Source organism: Mus caroli, chromosome 1, assembly GCF_900094665.2.
Source record: "Mus caroli chromosome 1, CAROLI_EIJ_v1.1, whole genome shotgun sequence".
Lineage (NCBI taxonomy): Eukaryota > Metazoa > Chordata > Mammalia > Rodentia > Muridae > Mus > Mus caroli.
This window is the reverse complement of record NC_034570.1, coordinates 126,451,265-126,474,443: the sequence shown is the minus strand read 5'-3', so window position 1 is coordinate 126,474,443 and position 23,179 is coordinate 126,451,265. Positions and strand designations below refer to the sequence as shown.

The 23,179-nt window shown below is 41.8% G+C and overlaps 1 protein-coding gene across 7 annotated transcripts in view; it reads left to right on the top strand.

Annotated features, from left to right (window-relative positions):
* Positions 1-23,179, top strand: part of Ppp1r12b (protein phosphatase 1 regulatory subunit 12B) — a 202,899-nt gene that overhangs the window by 83,009 nt on the left and 96,711 nt on the right. For 4 of the 7 annotated variants that reach the window (XM_021161359.2, XM_029477941.1, XM_029477947.1 and 1 more), the window contains exons 11-13: positions 840-922; positions 1,962-2,087; positions 9,067-9,249. In XM_021161359.2, coding sequence (XP_021017018.1) covers positions 840-922; positions 1,962-2,087; positions 9,067-9,249 — 392 coding nt within the window. Of the gene's footprint in view, positions 1-839; positions 923-1,961; positions 2,088-2,580; positions 3,898-4,641; positions 4,825-9,066; positions 9,250-23,179 lie in introns of those variants that run through there. The other 3 variants (XR_002377805.1, XM_029477954.1, XM_029477953.1) reach the window with 3 other exon arrangements.

Below are 23,179 nucleotides of genomic sequence, written 5' to 3'. Positions count from 1 at the left end.
AGCTCTGTGGCTCCTCAGACCCTCACTCCACTCAGGGCTGTGGCTCTCAGACCCCTCACTCCACTCAGGGCTGTGACTCCTCAGACCCTCACTCCCCTCAGGGCTGTGGCTCCTCAGACCCTCACTCCACTCAGGGCTGTGGCTCTCAGACCCTCACTCCCCTCAGGGCTGTGGCTCCTCAGACCTTCACTCCCCTCAGGGCTGTGGCTCCTCAGACCCTCACTCCCCTCAGGGCTGTGGCTCTCAGACCCCTCACTCCACTCAGGGCTGTGGCTCCTCAGACCCTCACTCCACTCAGGGCTGTGGCTCTCAGACCCTCACTCCACTCAGGGCTGTAGCTCCTCAGACCCCTCACTCCCCTCAGGGCTGTGACTCCTCAGACCCTCACTCCACTCAGGGCTGTGGCTCTCAGACCTTCACTCCCCTCAGGGCTGCCCTTTGTATAAGCTGTGCTGTTCTCTTCACTGGAATATTCTGACTTCCCTCCTGAGAGTTATTTCCCTTCATATAGGATATTGCTGAAGGAAAGGTAGGAATAAAAAAGCTAACCTTTTTAAAATACTACTTGAAATCAAGTTAAAGATGAGTCGGATATGAGAATGTATAACTATTCCCCTTTCCACTTTCTGTCCTCTAGTGGGGGCTTCTTGAGATTTAAGGTAAAGCCTCAGTGTTGTAGCCCTGGCTGGCCCTGAGTGGAAATCTTTCTGCTTTTACTCCTGAGGGCTGGGATTGCAAGTATGCCACTATGCCTAGCAGGGTCCTGCTTTTTTACCAGAGATGTTTTATGCTGTGTCAGTATTGAACCTTTCTTGCATTTCACTTTTTTTATTTTATAGGAAAGAGAAAACAAAAGCTATTTCAGTATGCTAGTACCCCGGAGGCTCAGCAGCACAAGTGACATTGAAGAAAAGGAGAACAGGTAATCACAACACATGCCAGAGATGATTTCTTTCAGCCCTTGGGTCATGGCGAGCTGGCTATCAATCTTCTGCCTTTCCCACAGATGTCCTCAGTAGCTTATGGAGTGCTTGTTCTTCTGCTTGGAATACACACACACACACATACACACACACACACACACACATCAGTTCTTTACCCTTTAAATTATAACTCCAGCTACCGTCTGTCTGTAGGGCCCTGACCCTTCCAAGTGTGAGTTAGCTTTAATACCCAGCAGACTCTGTAAAAGCAGTCCGTCTGTTTTGTTTCCCTAGCCACTCGGCCATGCCTGGTGTACTGTATACCACACAGTAAGCACTGAATAGATTGTTTACTTGAAATGATCAGCTTCTAATTAGTAAGGAAGTAAAAGTTAATGCCTTCCTCATCAATTAGACGAGTAATGGAGATTTAAAAATACTGCTACATTTCAAGGCATACTCAAACTAGACCCTTTCTCTGAAGGCATGCAGCCCAGCAATGCTGAATCAGAATCTGAATTTTAGCAGAATTTCTTAGGTGATTCAGTAAACATTAAAACCCATGAAGAATTGCTCCAGGCCTACAGACTCTGCAGCAAAGACCCCACGTTCTTGATTGTGAGTGTAAAAACCTATGACACGCCCTTCGGACATCTTAGTACTGTAGTGCTAAGGAGGTACCAGCAGCACCCCCTATCTTTTTCCCTCTGTAGAAACCTCATTAGCTCCTTTGCAGCCTGCAACTGGACATCAGTGCAAGTGCTTTTTAAATGAGTGTCATGAGAGAGTCCTCATCACAAAGGAGTGAGGCTGTTTGGTGTGAGGTAGAATTTGGTTCCTAGTGGAATGAGATGGCTTTAATGTCGATAGAAGAAAGCCAACAGTAGTGTAAGAAAAAAAAACAAACAAACCAGGATCACTTGAAAAATGTGCCTGTTTCTTTAGTGTGTTAGTTTTCCGTTTGGCTTTTCTCTCTTTATATATTCCAGATTGGTGTGGGAATCACTATGTTGTTGGTGTTCTTTCTTGCCTCTACAGAGAGTCAGCTGTTAATCTAGTAAGGAGTGGCTCCCACACCAGGCAGCTGTGGAGGGATGAAGCAAAGGGAAGTGAAACCCCACAGACAATTGCTCCTTCCACTTACACGTCAACTTACTTGAAAAGGTACCAGCTGCAGATGGGTGGGAGGTGACTTCACTCTGACCATGGGTATGGGTAACGCGTGCATGCTTTTATATCCAGTTAGCACCACAAAAATGAATGGCGTTTAGGTTCCTTGGGATCAACATTTTCACTAATTTAAGATTAATTGTTCTTTTAATGAGTTAACATAAGCCCATTTCAGCCCCCTCCACAGACCCGACTTTACACTCCATCCTTTCAGCCCTATTAAAACTGCAGTCTGAAGCAGCATCTGGTGGCCTCTGGGGACAGTGGGATAGATGCGCTCTTGCCTAGTCCTGACTCTCCCTTTTGTAAAACTAGAGTAGTTTCATCAGACTTTACAACTGAGGGTTGGGAGGGGGAGGGCATCACCGGGCGGTAAAAAGTGGGCAATGGGGACAGTTTTCTGTTGGATTTAAGACATTTCATATTGAGCCTGTTAACTTAGGGACTTGAGTTGTTTTTGTTTTTTTATGACTCTAATGGCCCTCAGATCCATCAAGATGTGAAACTCGCAAGTTTGGTGTGAGAGAAGGTACATGGGTTTCTTTTGATCTCATCTGTACTATCTTTTCTGCAATTATTTCCTTTTCCACAAGCTAGCCAGCAAGCAAAGCACCTCTGCCAGCACCATTAAGCTACAAGAGACACTTAATACTATTTCGGTTTGAATTCTGCTGCTGATATAGAAGAATCTGTTTTTCATTGCTTACTTTGAATTCTTTCTTCACTTCCACTTAACCCTTCTAGCTGCAACCTCCTGCCTTCATCATTAGGCTTTCTAGATGGCCACCCTAGAAGTAGGCTTTGCTGTGATTAGACGAGCAGATTAGCTGCTTGTGATCAAAACTATTTCTTCCTAAGAGGAAGACTCTAAACAAGTAGTTAATGTTGGAAAATGGGAACTAAGCTACAATGGGAACAGACATGGCTGCCTTCAGTTCTGCAGGTCCATCCTGAGAAAGATCTTTACTCTGAGAAGTATACAGGTACAGCTCATTGATCTCAATAGCATTGTATTTTATGTTTATTTATATAGGCAGTGCCTCGTAATCTCAGCTGGCCTTGAACTCACCCTGTACCTGAAATAACTGAAATTTTGATCTACCTGCCTCTACCTCCTCAGTGCTCAGATTACAGGCATTTGTCACCACACATGCTTATGAGGCTGGAAATTGAGCCCAGGGCTTCCTGCATGCTAGGCAAGCATACTACCAACTGAGCTACACCCAAGCCCTCTGGCTATCACACAGACAGGTGGTTGGGGTTTTATGAGGGTCACCTGTTTCTCTTAAAGGAAACACTTTGATTGACCAAGATACACTATTATCTCTTACAGTCAAGCCCAGCATCAAAGATGACTTTTCTAAGAGAATAATGTTCTAGATGCAGGAAAAAAGAAAACTTCAATTTAGTTTCTTAGTGTGGAGTTATTTGGGGGTGAGGTTGTTGATGTTCATGACCCAAATCTTCAGTGACTGGATTTGAGTGGCTTTGGTTTGATGTTTGGGAAAGGTTATGGTGAACACAAGAAGCAAAGGCTGAAGATTGTGCTGAATTACATGAGCACTTTTTGAGAAAAGATCTACAACTTGCTGAATGCCTTAGATTTCTAGTGCTCATTTTCTGTGACCCTACAGTGATCTTCCCAAGAAGAAGGAATTGTGTGCCATCACCATTTTACACAGAAAGAGCAGAGAGGAGTCCCTCATCCCCCTGCTGTGCCAAGCCTGGGTCTTCTTCACATCTTCTGCATCATCTCTTCTATTCAGCCAGGAAGTGATCTCTTACAGCCCAGAGAAATACCTCTTTTCTAGTAAAGGCTTCAGAGTTTTATCACCAGCGCCCAACCCCACCCCCGGCCCCCCGCCCCCCGCCAGGGTTTCAGCGCTGTTACAGTCAGAAAGCATCTTACAAACTCCTAATCAAATGTTTTGCTGCAATTGAGACAGTCCTTAACTGTGTTTAGTTAAAAGTAGAGAAACAAAACCCCTTGCCTTTTTCTTTCTGCCTACACCCTATTACTTTATAGAATTAAGACTTTACATCTTCCCTGAGACCTTTTCCTTTAAGCTAAATAACTGCAGCTCTTCAGCCATTTTCCTGCACAGCTCCTGTCTCTCCTTTGCTCTTTTGTTTTCACTGAGACCTCCCCAATTCTTGGGTCTTCCGGCTTTGGCAGATTTCTTCTCTCATGTAGGTTGCATGATGTGGGGCCTTGGGTTTGTTGGGGGAGTTTTCTTCTAATAGTCTCTTGTTATGTATTCTCCTTCCTTGCTCTCCCTTGTTGAATAGCACCTCTCCTTCTTTATTCTTTTGGATGATTGATCAAAACAAACAATCATCCTTCAAAGAGTGGTGACTGCCTCACTCTCAGATGGCTGTCTGCTGCCGAGACTCAGCTCTGGCTGGAGTCACCTCTCCACTTCTAGGTTGCTGTGCCATCTTTGGCCTACATTCCTTTCACAATGCACGATCTGGGTGGGAAGGTGGTGTTGGGAAATGGCGGGTTAGCAGCATGTCCTGAAGAAAGTGACTGTGTGCTGTTTTGCAGTGCTTCATTTGGTAAAAGTAGTGACCCCACAAGTCCCTACATTTCAGCCAATCGCAATTCATCTCCTGCTACCTCACCCATTACCATTGGTTCATCAACCTCTCGGGGCAGCCAGTGGCAACCTGCCTCTTCTTGCCCTGCACCAGTCAGTACAAACACTCCTGCACCTGTGCAGCACGTCAGGTAAGGCTTCTGGGAGCCATCTGAGTTGATCGTCACAGTTAATGCTTCTGAAACCACATGTAAGGTTGGAAGCAAAGAGGCTTTGTCGGTGTAGAAGCAAGTTTCAATTCCTGTGACAGTACCCAGAATTTAACGAAGATGCTTTTGTTTTGACTTATAGCCAGTCAACAGTTGCTTATTGAACCACAGTGGATCCATGTTGTTGTCTTGACGTTCAGGGACCAACATAGCATGATGGCTTTCCTTTCTCAACCACCTTTCCAGTTGTGATTACAGTTTCAGAGTAAGACCCATGATAGTAAATTATGAATTAAAAAGTTGTTATATATTTATTTTTGTTTTATTTATTAACATTCTAGTAAGATTCTTATGTATGTAGTCTTTTGGAAGATGACATACAAACTCAGATTAGAAGAGAAGCTAATCCATGTTCACCTTCTGAGAAGCGCTAATCCGTGTCCTGTGAGAGCACTAAGAGAAGAGTGGTTGTGTTTTCAGGAACTGTTCCAGGAGCGTATCATTTTGACTTTTCCATTCATCTAACGATAGCATAGCAGAGTGTCCTTGTAAAAGCAGGTCAGGATTTCAGTTCCTTCTTGTTTTGTTTGTTTGGTTTGGTTATTTTGAGGCCTGGATAGCTTTGACCTTGCTATGCCAACCTGGTTAGCTTAGAACTGAGAGACTGTCTTCTAAGTGCTGGGATTAAAGACATGCATCACCACACCTGGCTGACACTCACACACACACACACACACACACACACACACACACACACACTTAATTTATGTGTCTGTGTATATACCTGTTTGCCTATGTGTGTACCTCATGTGTACAGTGCCTGTTGAGGCCAGAAGAGGGCATTTGACATGGGATGCCATTTTGGGGTGGGTGTGAGCCACCTGTAGTGGGAGCTGGAACTGAACCAGGTTCCTCTGTATGAGCATCAGGTGCTCAAAATTAGAGCACCTCGCCAGCCACCCGCTGCGCTTTGCCTACAGGGTTTTACCCTTTCCTGGGTGTTGGAGGCTATTTTGTTTTCATCAGAAGGCTTTATAGGTCTTGTGGTAGAGTGAAAATTAAAAAATAGAAATGATGGTAGTGTTGTTGCCAAAACAGCTGCTATGGTGGTGCTTGGATGATATTTGCCAGCCTACTAGATTTCTTTCCCTGATCATTAATTTGGTTAGAAAGAACTATTTCACAATGCATTATCATTAATACTGTTATAATTATATAGAGATTTAAGGCTTATGACTCCATTAGTAACTCTGTGTAGTTGCATAGAAATTTATTAGATTCCCATAATAGTACAGCTATGTTGACATTATGTATATTATCACTAAAGATGAAGAATGCAGACCGGAGGATGGGAGCCTAACATGCCTAACCACTGTTTAGCATGACTGAGGGCCTGGGTTCAGTCCTCAGCACTGAAGAAATCACAGAGCTAAAACTGGGCAACATTGTATTGAACCTGCTTTGTGACAGGCACTGGACTAGTTTCTCTACGGAAGGGATTTGCACGCTGGGATTCTGTTTACTCACATGCAGCAATGAGTCTCATATATATTGCTTTAAGTACAATAAAGCTTCCTCCTTTTTTCTTATAAGCAAGAAAGCCCAGAAACAGGGCTAGCAGAGTAGCTCCAAAATCATTCAGAGATCCAGTGCTTTTCTTTACTTCAGGGATTCTATTTCCAAGGCTTGCTTCACAGCCCAGAGTGACTGCTGTAGCTCTAGCCGTGGTGGCTGCATTCTGGGTAGGAAACAATAGGCAAGGAGCGAGCAGGCAAAGGGAGACTAAATCAATACTTTCTTCAGAAACACTAATCTGTGCTGTGTCTCGTGGGAGGCAATGAATATTAGTCAGGTCACCCCTGCCTCGGACATTCATGTCATTTACATTTTCATAAGTATTCCCCTGGTATATTAAGCATTGTGTGTATTTTTAAATGAGGAAAGCAACCCAGAAGCTTAATCATCTGCCCAGATCACATCACCACTGGGGACTGAAACAGGTTTTATATCTAGATTAGTTGATGTGAAGCCCATTTGTTTTGTCAATTTTTTTAACATTGAGTTTATATCTTATTGTGAGTACTATTTAAGTGATATACATATACATATACATATACATATATATATATATATATATACACACACATTTATATATGTATATGTATATATATATATACACACACACTTATATATGTATATATATACACACACACACATTTATATATGTATATATATACATATATATACACACACATTTATATATGTATATATATTTATATATGTATATGTATATATATACATGCACACACACATATATAAATTTTTGTTTCATCATCATGAAAACTCTGCAAGACTCAGTTTGTTTCCTGTATTTTACGGTGAAGATGTAAGATCTTTACGTTGGTTGTTGTTGCACTATGTGGCTCGGTGTGCAGCTCCCGATCCTGTTGTAGGGCTGCCCAGCTGCTCTGAGCAGCCTGACGTAAAGTAAGAACGCGCTTCAGAGTAATCATAGCGTCCCATTGGACAGGAGAGTCAAAGAACATTCCTGTCATTTCACAGTCTAAGAAACTGCAAGTTTGGCAGGATGGCTCAGCAGGTAAAAGTGCATTGTGCACAGGCCTGGCCACTGAGCTTGAGCCCCAGAATCCATGTAAAGGAGTTGTCCTCGGACCTCCTCACATACTGTATGCACATGTGCACACTAATACATAAAACTTTAAAAAAAAGAAATTGCAAAATAAAAATAAATTGTTTTTTTTAAAAAAGAGAAAGAAATTGCAGAGAAGCCAAAACATTATTAACCCAAAAAGAAATTTCAGTAAGCTTTTGTTAAGTATGATCTTACTGAAGGCTTTTTATGTTTCTGTTGCTGTTGGTTGTTGTTATTGTTTCATTTGCTTGATTTTCTTTTTGCTTTTGTTTTGTTTTTTGGTGGGGAGGGTGGAGTCTGTTTCTCAGACTGGTCTCAGGCCTTGGGTTCATGGACCCCTGATAGTTATGCTGATAGTTAGAGGTATGCACATTGTACTTGGGTTGGCCCCACACTTCTTATGGCCACGCTTCTTGTTAATTAGTATTTCCTGTATACGAATAAATCTGAAAAATTATTTATCTCTACCTTTTTAGATGAGAAAATGAGTATAAAATATGACCTTATGCTGAGATATTAATTCCTTCTGGAGAAGTAGCTCATTTTTTAAAGATATAGTTTCTATCTTCAAAAGTGTTATATTTTTATGTTTCTTAATGCCATGTTTAGACTTTATGATTTGATTATCTCTTTTACACTAATTCTAATAATGTGATTATTTGGAAGTGAGCTTATAGCTACTTGTAAACATTTCTGATAATAATTGTGAGTAGGTGAAAAACAGATTTTTAGCATTCATGCTTTTCATTGCTTTTCCCATCTCTGCAAGTATCAATTTTGGATCTCTGTTACCCCAGCAACAAGCTGTGACATCACAAATGATAGCTTTTTGGGTGGAAAGCCAGTGGTTGCTCCTGATTCTTTGTTAAGAAACAAAGATCTTCTTTCCACAGAAATGACATTAATTGCACAGCTTGCTGTTGCAGTCTGTAGTTCGGTTGCATTTAGACTCCTGCTCGATTTCTGCTTCAGTCTCTTACTTAGGCAGCTATGACTGTAGAGAATTAGGCGCTTGGCTAAATGGAAGAAAGACTGCAGTTGCTGGACTAGGTGAGAGAGAGCCAAATAGACTGAGGTTGTAGAATACTTTTCAATTGGAGAATTCAAGAAGATGATCATCAAATCTAGGCTGAGGACTGCCACAAAGACTTCCCCTGCCAAGAACTGAGGGAAGGTGGAGACTGATATCGTAAGTGATTCTAGTGTCTTTTTCACCTGTAGTGAGTTCCTCTCTCTTTGTGCATGTGCGGAGGGAGGTCAGGTGGCAACGAGTCTTTAAGGCACTCGTGCACATGCAGTATCTTGCCTTGTGCCATAGCTGATTTTTGTTTGTTTGTTTTTTAATGTCATGTAAAAAATATCCTATAACAAATAAGTCCTGGGCAGAAGATGTCAGACTAAATGTATAATCATACTGATGCAATATTTACGAGCTCAGAATTAACAAACCAACAAACAAAATCTGAGCAAGAAGATTCTCATTAGACCGGTGCCTCCTTTCTCTGTGCCAGTGTCTGCTATACATCATGCCTGACCATTCTCTTTTTGCTCCTGTCTTTTCTTAATTCCAGGACTCCTTACAAGTCTCAGGCTGACTCAACAGCAGAGAAAACAGCAGACAGTGTCTCCTCCAGCACCCCACTGTGTGTGATCACCAACCGTCCTGCGCCAAGCACTGCCAATGGGGTTCCAGCTGCCACAGTGTTCTCCTCCACTGGAACAGACCCCTCTGTGGAAGCCCGGGAGAAGAGGAGGTATGAGGTTGCTGGTGCGGTTGCAGGACTCTGCTCTGAGAAAAGAGACAGAGAAGCGGTGGGAAGTGTCTGACCCAAGCTCAAATAGATCCTAGTCTTACTGTTGAGTTATGTCTTAGCTTGGGAGGTTTTTGTGGTTGGTGGAGGTTAGCATTATGTTGTATGTATAGTCAGAGCCTTTTCCCCTACTTGTCTTACAGCTGACAGACATATTTTTGCCTTTTGTGATGAGAGCTTGAAGCCCAGATAAAGATCCTTTGTTTTGTTCTGAGTTCTCTGTGATCACTTTGTGCAGCAAAGTACTACTGTAATAAAGTGTTCAAAGAAGCAGTGCTGGGTGCAAGGGAAGCAGTGCTAGGTACATAGATTTAATTCATGGGAGAATAGTACCAGGGAAGGAAATGAGCATTTATGGTAATGTGGGATTGTGGCTCACTTGTCTGCAGTTGTTGAGACTTGCTGTGCACCCCAGACCAACCAGCTTTGATCTCTTGGTTCTCTTGCGGTAGCCTGCTTGAGACTAGGAGTGCAGATGGTCGCTACCATGCTCTGTTACACTGCAGTGTTTTTAGAGCGAAATTCCTAGAAAGCAGATGTAGATCAACTTAAGAGCAGGACTTTTCAGTTGTTAGGATTAAGAGATTGTACAGTGTGACAAAAGGAAGAAACGTTGAGCCTTGTCTTAACCTTGAAGTTATAAAATCCAGTGTGCAGGCTATGGTAGAGGGTTTTTTAAGACTTGGAAAAGAACAAATCTTCATCAAGGTTTTTCAGTATCCAAAAAGATATTTTTCTGTCTTTCAATGTGTATGTATATGTGAGACGCCAGGAAATGTAATCTAAGAGTACAGTACCTAACTTTCTAGTATTTGTTTATTGTGAAGAGAACTCAAAGCACACATTTTGAGAAAGGTGGGGGTGGGGGGAGAAGTTAAGTGTATTGAAAAGAGCATTTTCTGTTATTGTTCTTTCCATAAAATTTTTAAGGAAATCAATTATCTGGACTAAAGGGGTTCTTAGTCAGTAGTTGTCCTCTTTTTAAAAAGACATGTTTATTCATGTGTATGTGTGCATGCATGTTTGCTTGTGAGTGTGTATACATGTGCCATGTGTGTTGCTAGTGCCCTTGGAGGCCAGAAGAAGGGGTCAGAGGCCCCTGTAGTTGGAGTTGCAAGAAGTTGTAAGCCTCCCGATACAGGTTCTGGGACTCAGTCAGGTTCTCTGGAGGAGCAGCAGGTATTCTTAAGAGCTGAGCTATTTCCCTCACCCTCAGTTGCCCTCTTTTAATTGACTTCTAGCCCAGTAAATATTATGCATTCGTGAATATGTAATGTTTATACATTTACTCTAGTGTGCAGAGAAGTACCATTCGTTTCATTCGAGAAACTAAAGAGCAGTCTTCCATTAGCTAAAGAAGAAATCACTCTAAAAGTGTTTCTTAGGGCAGGGGGTGTGACTCAATCGGAAAGTGTTTTGTACAGGTGTGAGGACATGAGGTCAGATTATCAGCAGCCATGATAACAGGACATAGCATCTGTAATCCCCACGCTCATTGGTCAGGCAGGCAGCATAGCCAATCCATGACCCTCAGTGACATGTGATTCAGAGAGAGACCCTGTTTCAAAAAGTTAAAGTGGAGAAGCCATTAAGGAAGACACCCTCCCACACACAACTATATGTGACCATGCACATACTCACACAGACACATGCACCCACATTTCCCACACAAAGTGTTTCCTAGCTGAGAAAACTTAAATGAGTTAAATTCATTAAGATTAAGATTGGAAAGATGGAGAAATCATGTTTGTTTTCAGGCTGTAAGGAATTGCTGCGTTCATAGAATCCTAGAGAGCCACTGCGTCCCGTGAACTTTGTAACATCCAGTAGATAAGGCATCGCTTGACCAATGGAATCAGATTTTGATTCTGTTCTGGCTGTTTTGTCAGTCCACAACTGTCCGCTGAGCTCCTTCACCTTAGCAAATAGGGTGACCTGGGTACATCTCCTCAAGTGGCAACTATATGAACAAAGAATTAGCTGGTGTGGGTGGTCCACACCTTTAATCCCAGCACTTAGGTGGAGGCAGGGTTTCTGAGTTGTAGGTCAGCCTGGGATACATAGTGAGACCCTCTCTACATAAAACAAATAATTAACAAGACTAAACTGAGATATTAGTGAACTATATGCTATATCAGGGTGTACAAAATTGATTTTGTTTCTTAGAAAAAAGGTCTTGCTATGTCCTTCTGGCTGGCCTGATACTTAACTATATATAGCTTGCACTGAACTTATGGCAGTCCTCTTGCCTCAGCCTCCTGAGGGCTAAGACACCACACCTGACTTTCTATACAAAATTATTTTTAAAAATTGTATAAGATAACCTCCATATTAGGTGTATAGGGTGAACATGTCAGTTTTTGGACACTAAAAAGTATCTGAGAGGAATTATTTGAAGAAGGAAGGTTTATTTTGTTTATGGCTTCAGAGATGACACTTTGTGGCAGCTGCTTTATTGTTTCTGATGAGGCAAACATAATGATAGAAGTGTGGATGAGCAAAGCCGCTCATGCTTGACAAGCAAGACAGCAGAGAGCAGTGGAGAGCACGGACTGGACCAATGCTGCTCCTGGGAATGTCCCTCCAGTGACCAGTCCCACTAACGAAGCCGCTCGCCTGCCTGTCTGTAAGGCTGCCCACTCAGAGGGGGGTGGCGTCTGGTCACTGCCCTGTTGTTGGACCTACTATCTGGAGTCCCAAGTATTCAGTGCATGAACATGTTGTTGGGAACTCACCATATGAAACCAGAGGAGTCTTTTCTTAGCCAAAGTAACTCCTTATGTTATGAAAATACTTCAAAATTTGATAGGCTTCTGGTTCCCAGCAGTTTGGTTAACAGCTGTTCAGCCTGTGCCATAAAGAGATAGTGTGAGTTATGAACAGTGTGTTAGCGGAGATCTGCTTATGAATACTTTCCCTGGGGCTCCAGGAGGCTGCCACGAGAGGCTGGTGCTTAGACAAAGGTCTGTACGATAAGTAGCAGCTATGAAAGGACATGGAGTTTAAGCAATCTTTAAAAATAATCTTGTATAGGATGTCAGGTATGGTGTTATATGTAACCCTAGCACTGAACCTGGGCCATCAGGAGGAGTTACAAATACTCTTAATCACTGAGCCATCTCTCTATCCAAAGACATTGGTTTTTTTAATATGGACCAATAAGTGTAACTATTGGCATAGTGAATTATGAACATTCTCATTGCCTGTAATAGAAATCCTATACCTATTTCTCTCATGTCTTATATCCACTTCCCTGCAACCTAAGCAACTACTAATATTTTCTCCTTTTCTTATTTTCAACCTTTCATGTGAAATGGAAACAAGATGAGGGGTTATGACTAGCCTCTTCCTGGTATATTTTCAAAGTGCATCCATGTTGAGGCAGGTATCAGGACTTGATTCCTTTTTATAGTCTACCATTTGATATTGTTTGTTCATTCATCAATTGATACATTCACATTATTTCTACCTGTTGGCTGGCCGTTATAAATAATATCACTATAAACATTTGTATATATTTTTTATGTGGACATATTTCTCAGGCATATGCTACTAGTGGATTTTGTAGGCAATATGCCACTAGACCATTGTAAGCTGAAGGTATCATGAATTTTAAACTAGCTTTTAAACTGTGTCTGAAGTTATTAGACAGGAACAAATGGGTAATAATGAATGTAACGTGACTAGCAAAGAGACTGTCACAGAAGAAATGCATGTAGGACAAATCAGGCTCGCACTGGGGAGTGACAGAAGAGATGAAGAAAAGTGAGTGTGGTAAAAATATATTGATTACACTTAGTAACTGGGAGGAAGGGAGCTGATGCATCGGCCATGTGTGGAGGTCAGAGGACAAGTTGCTGAAGTCGGCTCCCTTCTTCCTCCGTGTAGGTCCTGGGACTTGAATCCAGGTCGTCAGGATTAGTGGCCAAGATTATCGTTATATTTATATGTAGCACTGTGGATACGGAGGCTCAGATTTTACTGACACATGTGAGGTCATATACATACTTAGCTGAGACTTGTAACCAAGAATTTATATCGAGTTAGAGTTCTGGAATGGCTGTCCAGCTCATGAGATGTGTACATTGTAGACCCTGTGCCTCAAAGAAAGGGAAAAGAAGAGAATCTATGCAAGGATCTAGGCAGGGACAGAAAAGTAATTGGAGAAAAAAATTTACTACACATAGAATTTGGATTCCCAGGTCAAGAATTTAACATAGAAGCTAGGTTTTTATTCTTGAAAGCTTTTGATCATGGCACAAGCATACGGTGTTATAAGTGAATAGTCTTGTTAAGTGGAGACTTGCATATGCAGACCAATCAAACAGCTGTTTATTGAAGGGCTCTGCCTGGCATATGTCACTTCAGAACGTTTCTGTGTGAAAACAGGGTTAGCTGGAAGGAGTGAGGGAGGTGTAACAAATCAAGTGGAGAAGGATGGCTTAAGCTAAATTAAACAGCTCACTCAAGCCTTCTCCGGTCATCTGGGAAGAGTGGTGGTTGGCGGTGGGGCTTGGGAAAGAGTAGCTGTGGCAGGTACTCAGTGAACTTGCTCTTGCCCTGCAGAAACCCCCAAATTACCTTTCCACTGGATAGTCTTTGGGAATTGTGGCGCTCGAGAGGTAGGCAGGAACCAAATCAAGCCAATTTTTATCTGGGTTATGTTAAGAAACTTGATCTTCTGCTCTCAGAGCTGTGAAATACCATAGTAGAATTTTCAGCAGGGGAATGAGCTGATCACATAAAACATGTCATTTCAGCCTTTACAGAATTAAAGCCATTTAGTTTCTCCCTTTAGATGAGCATAAACTAAGATGAAAAAAAATCAGATGTTTTGAAACAGCTACATTTTTCTTCTGAAAGAGCGTGCTGAGTGATAATTCTTCTCTTTTGAAGCTTCAGCTTTCTCTGTAATCAGCTCATTGTGGAAGTGTTTTGACTCCTGCTGGGAAACCACAGTGGAGCCTTGGAGCCCTCATTCACAGGTCCAATTTGAAACAATTAGTAGCATTGGGATAAATGGGGATTTGAAGCAGGCCACTGCAAGACTTAAGCAGTAGAAAGCCACCGCTCAGAAATAATCTCCCTTTGCCTTGTAATTGAGTCACTTAGGCTGGGGTGGGATTTAGCACACCATTTCACAGTTGTCTCTCCTTAGGGTTTTGTTTTCCGGCAGGCATTGTGAGTGTGTGCAGGACTGGCCAACAATCAGTTTCAGCTTTCTCCTTCTGGCACTACGTATGGACACAGGTGACCACTGATATCTTGTTAAATGGACAAAGCCAGGTGCAAAGGATAATGTATGATACCAAACAAACACAACAGTATTTACGATGTTTGTGTGTGTGTTGGGGGTGGGCATTCTGGGAAATTCTGCCCTCCTTTTCTTCTGTGAAAAAGTATTACTGTTATAATACAATGGAAGGGGGAAATAATTGAAGAGAAATTTGCTCTGGGAACCAGTTTCCTTGTGATGTTAGTCTGTGGAGGAGGCCATGTCCATCCAATGATGATTGCCATAGCAAGTCTAGAAACTTTGTGGTGCATGTGTGTCTCTGTCTCTGTGTGTATAAATGTGTATGTATGTTAGTATCTGTTTGCCTATGTATGTGTGTATGTATTTCTGTGTGTGTGTCTTTGTGTCTGTAAATGGGTCTGTCTGTCTGTATATCTGTGTGTTTCTGTGTATGAGTATATATATCTGTGTGTGTGTATCTCTATGTGTGTGTGTGTGTGTATATATATATATATATATATATATATGTGAAAGTATGTTTGTATGTGTGTGTATGTATATGTGTGTATGTGTAAGGTATGAATGCATGTGTGTGTCTGTGTGTCTGTATGTGTGTGTATGTATATGTGTGTATGTGTAAGGTATGAATGTATGTGGGTGTGTCTGTGTATGTGTGCCTGTGTGTATGTCTGTGTAGGTGTATTTGTGTGTGTGAATATGTCTGTGTAGGTGTATTTGTGTGTATTTGTATGTCTGTGTGTATGTGTGTGTCTCTGTGTGACTAGTGTGACTAGAGATTAAACCTATAGCCTGTCCTTGTTGCTGCTAGATAAGCACTTTCTTTCTTTCCTTTTTTAATTAAGCATTCCATTTGTTTACATCTCAAATGATATCCCACTTCTGGTTACCCCCTCCACCAACCCCCATCCCATGATATCCCACTTCCCTTCCTGATTACCTCTCCACACCCCCCCATCCCACATCTACCCTCCCCTTTGCCTATATGAGAGTGCTCCTCTTTCCCTAGCCCCTTTGTTAACTTTTTTTTTTTTTAAGTAGGAGAAACAGGGGCTTAAACTTGCTCTGTTGCTCTGGCAGAACATAAGGGTCTCTATGCCCCATCCCCTAGAGTATTTGGAATGTCAAGCCTGGTTAATTGGGTTTTGTTTTCTTAAGACAAGGTCTCACTTAGCATCTGAGGCATCTCTTCTCAGAACTGTGTGTGAGCTGCCATGGCCAGCCATGATTTTGAATTCACATCTCACAACAAAATACATAATATGATTTATTAATTTTAAGGAGAAATGGTCTTGGGTTTACTAATGTCTGCTTTCCTGAAAGAGCTGTAGTATGTTCAGCTGCTACTTCCTTTCTTTACATGATGGACAGGAATGAGAGATAGGTTCCTTACTCTAATGAAAGTCATGAAGTAAGTTGAAGTCATAAGACTGTATAAAGTCTTCACTTATCATCGGCTAGGCCCTCTTTCCCTCTATATTGAAATATTACAACTTTTGAATTAAAATAATACCCATTCAAAACTAAAAGTTTGATTCCAGGGCCAGCCTGTCTTGATCTGTAGCCCAGAATAGAGAAGTAATCACTACCCTCCATGTTTTGGGTTGACCTGGGACTATAGAGACCAGCAGGCTCATCTGGCTCTGAAGGGCCAGGTGATTGGACTAGCAGACTGCAGGACAGAAATGCTGGCAAGTAGCCAGCAGTTGGCAGATAGCTCTGCAGGGACACCACGCTAAGTAGCAGCTGTCACAATCATGTAGTGGTCAAGTTCATTTTCCAAAGCTCCAAGTTTTCCTTAGCAACAGAATATAAATAATTCCCCGGGCTAATATTAGAGCTGATAGTGACTGGCTGTCTCTGCCTGCCTTTTCTCCTCTTTGTTTCCCTGCTCCCTTTCCCCTCCCTCTGACCAGTCCTGAATTTTATATCACTTTCTTCCTTCAGATGTCCTTCCTTCCATCCATCCAAGAAAGGGCTATAAATAGTTTGTTTCCACCGAAGGCTAAAATTGTTTGTCCCTCTGAAGAACCCACATTATACTCAGCTCTGCTTGCTTCTCAAGGGGTGACCTATACTGACTGAGTCATCTACCCTCATCCCAACCTTCCTGAGTCCTTTGGAGTCTATTAAACTAGGTAGTTATTCCAGCTAATGTGAAGATTTCTGAAGATTAATTTGATATCATCTTCGGAATGTTAGAAATTTTAAAACAAATAATTAAGCCATCATTTTTAAAAACACTTAAAATTATCTCTAAACTATGACAGTTGCCAATTAAAGAAAAGGTTTTATAGTTTCCCTATTTCTCTCCATTTTTGCTCTAAAATGTTTTCCTTGTCTAAATGTCTATAGCAGAGTTGAACCTACTTTTTCTTTGTTGATGTAATCTTTTTTCCCTTGTGTGAATCTTGAACAAGAAGAGAGCAAAGTATACATGACAGTAGGTAAATTATACATTGAAAATAAAATAGCAGCCGGGCGTCGTGGCGCATAATCCCAGCACTCGGGAGGCAGAGGCAGGCGGATTTCTGTTTGTTTGAGGCCAGCCTGGTCTACAAAGTGAGTTCCAGGACAGCCAGGGCTATACAGTGAAACCCTGTCTCGAAAAACCAAAAAAAAAAAAGAAAGAAAAGAAAATAGCATCAGCTGGCATCCCAGGCTACCCAGATATTTTCTGTGAAAGGAAAGGTCAAAGCCAGGTACAACAGAGCTGAGAATGCTGAGGCAGGAGGATTAGCACAACCTTGAGGTCAGCTTGGGCCTGTCTCAAACCTATCTCAAGAAGTCCAAAATTAATAAGTGAGAGAAAGAAGGAAGGCCAGGCAGTGGTGACATGCACCTTTAATGCCATCACTCAGGAAGCAGAAGCAGGAGGATCTCTGTGAGTTTGAGGTCAGCCTGGTCTGCAGAGTGAGTTCCAGGACAGCCAGAGCTACACAGAGAAACCCTGACTCAAAACAAAACAAAACGAACAAAAAAAGATGAAGAAGAAGAAGAAGGAGGAGGAGGAGGAAGAAGAGGAAGAAGAAGAAGAGGAAGAAGAGGAGGAGGAAGAGGAGGAGGGAAGGAAGGATCAATTAGTGTCACCAGGCTTAGTGGCAACTGCCTTTGTTTCTATTAAGCCATCTTGTCAGCACAATACAATTTTTGAATTAAGGTTGCACACATTGTATTTTTAGGCACTGCTACAGCAAAATTGACTATAAAAATATTAAACATTTTGTTTGTATGTACTAGAAAACCCAAAGACTTGCTTTATTACAGTGACATTCGTTTTATTGTGGTAGTTTGGAGTCTCTGTAACTGATAGACAGGGAGGTTAGACCCAGGTAAGTGAACCCACATGAAGAACACAGCCCCACAACCTGAGGTACAGGATTCCTACAGCATACAAATTAAATTAAATACAAATTAAATGAGATAAGCAGCCTGAAGTCTGCTTAAAATAGTGGCACCATTCAGACTTTTGGGAAGATTTTATTTCAAATCTATTAGATTTAGAGAAGCTAAGCACAGAAAGACATTTTTTTATAACATGAATACTATCAAGTAAATTGCTTTGTAGTTTGTATGAAATACTTGTTTTCCATCAATTATTATTAATCCTCACAACAAATTTACAAAGAAGATATTCTGAGCTCTCATTTACATACAAGGAACAGGTTAGAAAGGGAACCTGCTTTACCCCAAATCACATAGCAAATACCCAGTGTGGTAACTCAGAACTTTACAGTACTGTCCAGTCTCCTACTGTTCTGTGGTCCCTTGGGTAGCAATGTGCTATTTATTATAACCATTTCAAAGCATGCACATTCACGCTGAGTGTGGAGGGGTACATCTATGACCTTAGTACATAGGAAACTGGAAGACAATAATATTATGAGTTCAAGGCAGCTTGGGCAATATATTAAGACTCTGTCTTTTAAAAAGGCAGACTAGTAGGCCCCCACTTGTTGCCATGAGTCCCAGACAGGGCAGAAGACATCCAGGGGCCTTTGCCTGCCTCTATGTGGCACGGACTATGCCACTATGATAAGCAAGTGTGTAGTGGAGAGATGGGAGAGAGAGAGAAGCAGAGCAGTTTGTATACTATGAAGAGGTGGAACTGGTGATGGCAGGTGGTAAGGAGCAGCCACCTGAGGCCATGGTGATATCCTGCCTGTGCTACTACCAAAGGCTATGTCTGGGTCCCTGGCTCTGCAGCTGCAGGAGTCTGTGTGGATGTCTGTGACCCATGTTGCCCCCAAAGGCCAAGTGGACATGTCTGTCTATCCTGCTATGCTCCCCCACACCTGCACAGAGGGCTGTCCCTGCCCCCTTGCTGTTCTTGGTGGTGTGGGTGAGGGAGAGCTGCCCTAGAAGATATGAGCAGGGGAGAGCCGGTCCTGTTCTTGCCTACTGCAGAGAGCTGGCCAGCTCAGCTCCACTCAGGCCCAGATCCCCAACTTTGAGTTGGCCCATCCAACATCTACCCCATCATGCTTGTCCTTTTGGTCTCCTTTTCCTTGTAGTTCTTTGGGAAGTTGACTTGGTTGTTTTAATGGTGTAGCTAGAGAAGGAGAAATTATAGGTAGTAAGAATAAGATGCATATTTAAGAATACCTGCTTAATACCAGCTTAATTAGAACCTGTGTTTCTTCACATTCTTAATGAATATAAATAGGCATAAGGATGTAAGGAACAGATCCAAAGGCCAACGTAGTATGAGCTAATTAACAATTTCAGGATCCAGGAAAGCTTCTATATTTTAATATGAAATTAATACTGTCTATTATCCTTATGTTGAATGCTAATGATGCACAGGTATAGTTTGTACTGTTCATCTTTTTTATTTGTCTTAAATATTACATAGTGTAAGTTTTAACTAATCAAAAATCACTGTCAGATAATTAGGGTATTTCTGAGAGAAGCTGGGTTGTGTAGGTGAAGAATAGAGTCCACGTCAGCTAACCTTTATACTGAATGAGGACATTATTTGAGGTCTGTGTAAATAAAGGCTGTTGATTCATTACTAGATGTGAACTCCCTTATAACCATAGCTGGATCCATAATGAATATTAAATAAAAACAAATATTTTTCTATATATAAGAAAAAATTTCTAATTAATCTTTATGTTTAGAGGACCAGTTTCTGGACAAAATTGAAAATTATGCAGAACCAATCAGTTTTAAAGTCATGTCAATTGACTATTTAGTTCTGCAAAGGAATTACTCTTTAGTCTCTTTTTGTTTTTTGGGTTTTTTTGGTTTTTTTGAGGCAGGGTTTCTCTGTAGCCCTGGCTGTCCTGGAACTCACTCTTTAATCCCAAGTGTGAGATTAAAGGGGTGCGCCACCACTGCCTGGCTCTCTTTTTCATTTTTATTTGTGCATGTTTGTTTATTAAGATAAGGTCCCAGTATATATGCCAGACTGGTCTAAAAATGGTAATCCTCCTGCCTCAGTCCCACTTACCTGAAAGTGTCCTTTTCCCTCAGTTGTCTTTATCCCATCCTTCTCTTCCCACATCTATTTCGTGTCCTTGCTTAGGGCATTACTCTGTCCAAGTAGAAAACAGGCCTCTCCTGAACACACTCTACCTCATCTCCCTCTTCCTAGTTGTCCCCCATGCAAAGCCTCCCCATGCCGGAGTGGCTTTAGCTCCTATTCTCTGCCTAGCACTGTCCTGCTCAGTGCCATGAGAACTCCTTCATTTTACTTTATTTTTTAGCTTTTTAATTATATTTTAACATTTAAAATACTTTTTAAATTTAATTATATTTTGAGCATATTCACCCTCTCCTCCAAGACCTTCCATAGCCTCTCCCCACCCAACTGTAAGTTCTTTCTCAAAAAACAAACAGTAACCCAATATAACAGCAAATCCACAGCCAAAAAGAAATTTAAAAACACTGAACTGTATCCAAATAAACACACACACACACACACACACACACACACACACACACACACACAAAACCTGGAGAGTCTATTTTGTGTTTCTCAATTACTCATGAATATAAGGGGTGAGTAATGTACCCAGTGCCACTTTATTGGAGAAAACGGATTTTTCCTTACCCAGCAGGTGTAGCAGTTCAGTTGTTGACATTTTCTGTAGTGATTGGATTTTCATCCACTCATTCATTCATTCTTAAAAATTATAATAAAATAAAATATAACCTAAAATAAAAACCACCTCATTGAAGTTGGCCATGACAAACCAACAGAAGGAAAAGAGCACAAGAGAAGGCACAAGAATCAGAGACCCCCTCGTTCACAAACTCAGGAGCCCCATAGTTGTCTGAGTCCGGGATACCTCTCTCAGCGATTTTCTTAGTTTCATTCATTTGCCTACAAGTTCATTCTTCTCTTAAGGGACATCTAGGTTGTTTCCAATTTCTTGCTTTATGTTCGTGGTTGAGCAAGTGTGTCTGTGGTAGGAGGAAGCTTTTCAGTTTCATGAGGTCCCATTTATATATTGTTGGTCATAGTGCCTGTGCTAATGGTGGTGTGTTCAGAAAGCCTTTCCCTCTGCCAATGAGAGCTCCTTCGTTTTAAATACCACTGCTTACTACTACTGCTCTCCAGCTCCAGGCTGAACCCAGAATTCTCTTCACAGTGCTCTTAGGACAGATTTGACCAATTAAATGGTAATATGTTCCTTTTTGTCCCTGCACTGTGAACTTGTGAGGTGGCTTTTTAACTGGATTTTCTTCTTATCACAGAGCTGAATACAAAGACACTAGATCAGTTGTAGGATCTTCTCTGCCCTCCAGGTGGCAGCAGAGGAAAGCCAGTTGAACTACTCGGATGTATGACATCAAAGAATCTAGTTTGTGTTTGAATCAATTTTCAGAGGAGCACATCTCCCATATTCCATTTTAACTGTTTTAATATTGGAAAGCAAATAGCTTCCAGCACATGAAGGCCCTTGTGGATTTCCTGGTTCTTCTTCAGAGGACAACAACTGACACAGGGTAGAGTGGTCCCTGGGTTGCAAGTAGGATGCATACTTTACCTTTCAACAAAGCAATTGATGTCTTCCAGGCAAGCTTTGTAACCTTTCTAGTCCGAGCTTCCCCACAGGCTGGCTGGTTTGAGTTAGGGAATATATAGATAGCAAAAATTCTGAAATTATGGGATCCTGAGTTATCAGTGACTGTCTAATGAATGTCCGTGTGATTGGTGGTGTGCTCAGAGTATAGGTATAGTAGAAAGGGGATGTGCCATACCTTGTACTCTCGGGATTGAGAATCTCTAATACACTCGTTTCCTCCCTCAGTTCAGCACTGTGCAGGCACATATATTAGGATTTCAGAAAAAAGCAAGATGAATGATGGAGGATCGTGTAATTAGAATAGGCTTCATGGAGGTAGAATTTGAGTCAGCATTTATATATATGAAAGGCTTAGACTAGAGGAATTAATGATTTTGAAAGTTTACTGTATGGCCCATCTGCTTTTCCCCATAGTGCATGTTGAGAATCAGATAGGATAAAGAACTTCTGAGTAATCAGAATTAGTAATGAAAAAAGCAGGAATTTAAAAGCACCGTCAGGACTTTGCTGCCATTCTTTGACCTCAGCAGGACCACAAAGGTATCTCAGAGGTTAGCCTGATCTGGACCATTCTACACCAAGAGCTTGCCAATGTGAGCATGATGACCGGATCTCCTGATGTCTTTGAGGGACCCGCCATAGCGTTCCATGGAAATGTGTATTAGGGAGCAGTCAGTTCGGGAAACACAGCAAATGGAGGCTTTCTATTTTCTTTCAAATCTGATGGGAAGTGCAGGGCTTCAGAAAATCAGAAGAGAAGTTGCCTTGTACTTATTTGGTCAGGATGCTCGCTCTGAGAGTTATGGAACATTGGGTAAGAGAGTTCTGTTTAAGAAGTATTTACAAATAGGACTTCGCTGAGGGCAATCACCGGGACGATTGTTCCTGTTCCTCTTTAAATAGCAATCTTTTTTCCTTGGGGTCTTAAAGTAACTCTGGGCACTATATTACCTCTTTGATTTATTTCCTCTTAGGAAATCCCAGTCTCCTAACCTGAGGCGGGTGGATGGAGGGTGTGACTCAGGGTCCCCATGCTCTGGTGCTGAAAATGATCACTGGCATGGATGTAAACTGTAGTGGCACTTCAAGTGTCCTTCAGGAGCCAATGTCCATTGTAATGAAGTGAGCTGTGTTCAACTCATGGTACACACGATTCATAAACAATGGGAAGTAAACCACAGCTTAGTCGCTCTCTGACAGATAGGATTTGTCCTGGGCCGGCGCCATTCTTCCCACACTGTGCACTGATGCTACCAGCTTCACCCTGCTTAGCTGTGTGCTGCTCTTGGAAAAGCCCTCTGATTTCACTGTTTACTCCCTAGCTTCTTACTCACTCTTCAGCCTACTAAAATAGAAATTCTTCTCCACCTGCCAGCCAGTGAGTGACATTGCTCTGCCAAAAGCCATGTCCTTCTCCTCTTCCTTCTTTTTTTTTTTTAACTTTTTATTGATTCTTTGTGAGTTTTACTTCATCTACCCCAGTCCCACTCATCTCCCTCATATCTGCTCTTTACTCTTGCAACTCCCTCCCCCCAAAGAAAAAACACACACACACACATACACACACACACACACACACACA